Below are 5,484 nucleotides of genomic sequence, written 5' to 3'. Positions count from 1 at the left end.
CTGCGCCTGTACCAGCACCTGCGCCTGTACCAGCACCTGCACCTGTACCAGCACCTGCACCTGCGCCTGCACCAGCACCTGCACCTGTGCCGGTACCAGCACCAGCACCTGTACCGGTTCCTGCACCTGCACCCGCTCCTGTGCCTGCGCCTGCACCTGCATCTGTTCCTGTGCCAGCACCTGCACCTGTGTCAGCACCTGCGCCGGTTCCTTCGCTTCCCCCTGTTCCCGCCCTTTCGGCCTATCCATACCCCTCCTCTTATCCATCTCCTGCCGCATCCTACCCATACCCGTCTGCCTCCTCATACCCGTCTGCCTCCTCATACCCGTCTCCTTCCTCATACCCGTCTCCTTCCTCATACCCGTCTCCTTCCTCATACTCGTATCCCTCCTCATACTCGTATCCCTCCTCATACCCGTCTCCCGCCTCAAACCCGTCTCCCTCCTCATACCCGTCTCCCGCCTCATACCCATCTCCTTCCTCATACCCGTCTCCCTCCTCATACCCGTCTCCTTCCTCATACCCGTATCCCTCTTCATACCCGTCTCCTTCCTCATACCCGTCTCCCGCCTCATACCCGTCTCCTTCCTCATACCCGTCTCCTTCCTCATACCCGTATCCCTCTTCATACCCGTCTCCTTCCTCATACCCGTCTCCATCCTCATACCCGTCTCCTTCCTCATACCCGTATCCCTCTTCATACCCGTCTCCTTCCTCATACCCGTCTCCATCCTCATACCCGTCTCCCTCCTCATACCCGTCTCCTTCCTCATACCCGTCTCCTTCCTCATACCCGTCTCCCTCCTCATACCCGTCTCCTTCCTCATACCCATCTCCCTCCTCATACCCGTCTCCTTCCTCATACCCGTATCCATCTTCATACCCGTCTCCTTCCTCATACCCGTCTGCCGCCTCATACCCGTATCCTTCCTCATACCCGTCTCCTTCCTCATACCCGTCTCCTTCCTCATACCCGTCTCCCTCCTCATACCCGTCTCCTTCCTCATACCCGTCTCCTTCCTCATACCCGTCTCCTTCCTCATACTCGTCTCCCTCCTCACACACGTCTCCCTCCTCATATCTATATTATCAATGAAACTAGAGGACTACCGAAAACGCCGATCCGTCCCACAAGACTCAGAAATATAGAAAACGTCATGTTTGTTGAGTTTGGAGCGATATTTTATGAAATTATGGTTCTTGCATTGGTGGTTTCTTGCGTAATTGACAATTAACGACTATGAACACTGTACTGGACATTTTTGTTCACATGATATCATGTTGGTTGCATTGTTCCCCAGCAGTTTTGCTTGAAGACCGCACTACTGCTTCTCAAGACATCCATTATGAGGACTGTACTGAGCATAAGTCGAGTATTTAGGCAGGTTTCTGCCACGTTGTTTTGTTTTGAACCCCTATCTTTAGCAAAGTTTTTATGTGTAAAATTATTGCTACATGAAGAGGAAGAGCTTCAATTCGAATAGCATACTAACAGATTTTCGTAGTAAAATTGAAAGCAACCAATCCATTTGTCTTGCAAGAAAAGAAATGCTTGGTGATTATTAGCTTTCAGAACAGTTTGTTGTTTGCTGCCTCGATTCAATGTACTTACAAACTGGTACTGTTATGGAATCAATGCTAGTCTGTAGCAGTCAGATACTTTTTGTATTAGCTCGTCTACGAATATGGTTCAATGGAGTATACCTTCTAGTCCTTATGAACGGCTATATTAGAAAGCCTTATATATCTGGACCTCTAATATTGTACAGTGGTAGGTAGATAATTTCTTTACATTAAAAACAATGCATTTTCAATTTGCGATTTCTGATCCTTATTTGCCGTCTTCATGTAGCATGACGTCAAGGCAAATAATAATACAAGGGTTCTTGAAAACGTAATGCTATTGGTTTTATAACAGGCTCATTTTTTTTTCATTGAATGAGTTGAAATTTGGCACAAAGGTAAAGGCATATATCCCCCATGCACCCCGAGATCTAAATATCTCAATTTGTTGTTCAGGTTTTATGAGCAATTGAGTTGATTTCAAGATGACTGCACCCCTGGAGGCTTGTCAGAAGATCAGTTCCCCTAGAGCTCACCCATTCATAACTAACTGTTGGATTTTTAAAGCGTTTGGAGAACGGTTATCAGTCGGTACATTCTAAGGTTCGCTCCGATATCATAAAGTCTCTGCCATTCGCATCTTAAAATTACCGTCTTTTTTTATCTCATTCATTCATGTCAAAGGTATGGCGAATCATGGCAACAGATATGGAAATTGATAGTGAATTTGGGACAAGACGGCTCTTAGTATCAAATCTGATGATTGTGTCTGAGTGGACTCGATTCAAAACCAAACTTAACGTTATAGTGTTCAGGAACAATTGACAAGTAACACGGAAAAAGTCAAAACAATACACCACTAGATTTTTCTGATGGATAATGATGAAACCCGCAAATGTACTATCGCGGCAACGAAAATCTATGAACGTAATTAATCGGTATTACAGCATTTAAAAGAAATGTTGATTAGGTAATAAAATGCCTTCATCTCCACTGAATCATCAGGAAGCCCTTGATGCGAACGGGTAACTCCTCTAACATCTGACATCTGTCCCTTTGGCCAACTCTTTCCAGCGAACTGTGGATTTTGTTTATATTGAGCAAGTCATAGCCTGTGTTTACACAATCTCTCGCTGGCTGGGGTTAATGACCCCCCGAGCTCCTAGGGCGGCGGCAATTGCAGGGCCGGCCGCTAGGGGCGCGATTTTAGTCATGCTAGAGCAAATCTATATACTAAAATTTTAACTGATCAACATATTGGCCCCAGATGGATTGCGAAAATAATTAAACAAGTGAAGGATACAGAAAAATAATTGACAATTTAGTTACAAAGTCACAAATAGTAAACATCGAAGGGACAAATTCTGTCTGTTCATTGGCAGTGTGGTACCATATTACTAACATTTCTCCTCAAATACTATGCATATTATTTAAAACAAAAGTTTGACAACCTCATATCTCCACGAAATATTTGGAGTTCTTGTAGATTTTATGTCAATTAATTAGACTCTTGCTTTGTAATGTTCAACTTCAACTAACTTAACATTAACTCACACATTTCACAAGTATAAACTTCTCCTTATTCACAATTGAACATGTTTGCAATTCTTGCGTTTAATATGCTCAGTTCCTCATTTGCATGCTTGGTATGTGTCTATGTTTCACCTGCCATAAATTACATATGTTACATGTATTGAAGTCCAGTAACAGAAAACAATGGAATTATAGATGTTCCTAATCAACTTTGCATACCATGTTTATAAATGTGTACATTTTAGCTTGGCTACAGGGGGAGCAGTCTACCTTCCCAGAATTCCTGTATACACATCCAACAATACACCCCCCAGATGGCTTACTGAGACCCACAATCATTTGGATTCGTCATGTTACCTTTGAAAATACAGCAACTGGTACAATATTATCAGTAATTTTTTTAATTTTCTTGTCAACAGACTCAAGTGGTCCATGAGAATGTCTGGTTTTGTAACTTTTGTACAACTTTATAGATTGTGTAATAAACATTGATGCAAAGATTCACGTCAAAAATTGTGCTCAAACTTTGCCAAACAGCAGTGTTTTTCTGAAAATACTACTAATTGATGAAATTATACTCGTTTTGTATCAGAAAAACACAAATGCACAAAAAAACACCCATGGGAAAGAAAATGATATTTGATCTATCATTTTTGTTATAATTGTCGACAATTGCCCTTTCTTTACCTTCCCGTTGCCTTGGTGCTTTTTTGTGCATTTGGGGTGTCCTGACATGATACGTCATGGGGACCAAACCTACCCCAATTCGTCCTGACGTCAAACTGTATCTGTCACCTAAAAGTAAAAAACACATCATGTTCGGGACAAGCGATACATTGAAAGAATGATATTAGAATTTTGCCGTTGATCACACAAATTACCTACTATTTTGCATAATTTTTATTTCATTTTGTACATCTTTGTCTAAGCTACCTTATTACAAAAAAAAAGTGAAAATCCTTTACTCCTTTCTTTGGTTACCCTATTCGGAAATGTTTGGCAGAAACGCCTTTGCTAGGAGACCCAAACTTATGTCACTTCTTCCCGAGCACAAGAGCTATTTACTACCCAAAAATTGTAGCATGATATAGAAAAAATAGCATATCCAGAACACAAGATACATTCATAGGAACCAGAAGTTTCGCTGCAGTACCAAGGAAAGCCAACAGAGGGCCCCAAATCTAATCATTTCCAATTTTCGTCACACCCAACCGACACAGCAAACACGAAACTAATCCATATCTCCGTTCTTGGATCATCTGGTTCACAGACAGGCAGACAGACAATCGCTACTATACCACATGAATATTTCATGGAGGTAACAATGCAGTTATTTAATAATCTGGAACTACAGCGATATAGTTCTCGTCGACGTACTTTACTAATAACTGTCCTCTGTTGACAACATTCTGTACCACATTCAGTATTGTCTTCGTCCCCACGGAATTCCAGAAAGTCTTGTCGATGTGCAAGGACTGTAAGAGGCGGCGCCGGAGTCGGGAAGGGTCCCGGAGCAGGACAACCGGGCCTTCCGGAAACCTGCAGACCGGCATGGATATCACAGGTCATTACTGTGACATGAACGATCTACAGTGTCTTAAATGAATGTTACTCAGACTTGTGCAAACCACACAATACAAGATCTTAAAGCGTACAAGCCCGCTGGGAAATGATCCTCTGCGGAAAGAGTGCGCCCAATCAGAACCATACTTAACGTAATGAGGAGTATAAGAAAACTTGACAAGAAATAAGAGTGATCTTTCTGCATCACAAGATTGTCGGGGTTGTTAGAGGGTACTTACTCATCTATGCCTTGTAGTAACCGCCAGTCTAGGTTTTTCCTGGAGCGAAACGGTCTCCCTGCATTATCAATGTAGACGAGGCGAGTCCGGTCTGAATTCCGTGTCAGCATATGCACTAGCATCAGCACCTCCGGTGTTTCACACTCAAGGTGTCTGCCATCTAATATGAATAGACACACTTTTGTCTTTAGGGTATCAGTCGACACAAGGGTTTAGCAACTTTAGCTGATATCTAATTTGACTGCGCCAGGAAATTACACCAACTTTGAGAATCGTGTCACAGTGTGTCAACTTCCCCATGTGGTCAACTTTGCCACCGTATATCCACAAATGTTAGCATGTTGTTCGTACCTGTAAAGCATGCTTCCTCTTCGGTTTCCAACGTCTCATTGAATCCGCAACAATTGCGATCTAGGCGGTCGAAGACCTGTATGAAATGTTGTACAACTTCAAGCGGATAAACAATGATATATGAAATATATCAATTCATTGTTAAGATTTTTATGAGTGCCTGAGTTGATTTTAAGTTGATGATACCATTGGAAGTCCGTCGAGAGAACATAGCTGTGCAATTAAGTTCAATTT

The 5,484-nt window shown here is 42.5% G+C and overlaps 2 protein-coding genes across 3 annotated transcripts in view; both read right to left on the bottom strand.

Moving 5' to 3' along the window:
* Nucleotides 1-280: 280 nt before the first annotated feature.
* Nucleotides 281-3,449, bottom strand: LOC118415622 (keratin-associated protein 6-2-like). The gene is made up of 2 exons (XM_035820330.1): nt 3,421-3,449; nt 281-1,082 (listed from the first exon to the last, which is right to left on the bottom strand). Exons 1-2 carry the CDS (start codon nt 3,447-3,449, stop codon nt 281-283), a joined length of 831 nt encoding a protein of 276 aa, XP_035676223.1.
* The window catches only part of LOC118416042 (Golgi-associated kinase 1B-like), an 11,716-nt gene continuing 8,266 nt past the window's right edge, over nt 2,035-5,484 (bottom strand). For both annotated transcript variants that reach the window (XM_035821091.1, XM_035821092.1), the window contains exons 4-6: nt 5,251-5,326; nt 4,900-5,059; nt 2,035-4,636 (exon numbers count right to left, since the gene is read on the bottom strand). In XM_035821091.1, coding sequence (XP_035676984.1) covers nt 4,432-4,636; nt 4,900-5,059; nt 5,251-5,326 — 441 coding nt within the window. In that variant the 3' untranslated portion in view covers nt 2,035-4,431. The remainder of the gene's footprint in view (nt 4,637-4,899; nt 5,060-5,250; nt 5,327-5,484) is intronic.

Source organism: Branchiostoma floridae, chromosome 5 (assembly GCF_000003815.2).
Source record: "Branchiostoma floridae strain S238N-H82 chromosome 5, Bfl_VNyyK, whole genome shotgun sequence".
Lineage (NCBI taxonomy): Eukaryota > Metazoa > Chordata > Leptocardii > Amphioxiformes > Branchiostomatidae > Branchiostoma > Branchiostoma floridae.
Note: the sequence above shows the minus strand (reverse complement) of the source record. Positions and strands in the feature narration are given on the sequence as shown.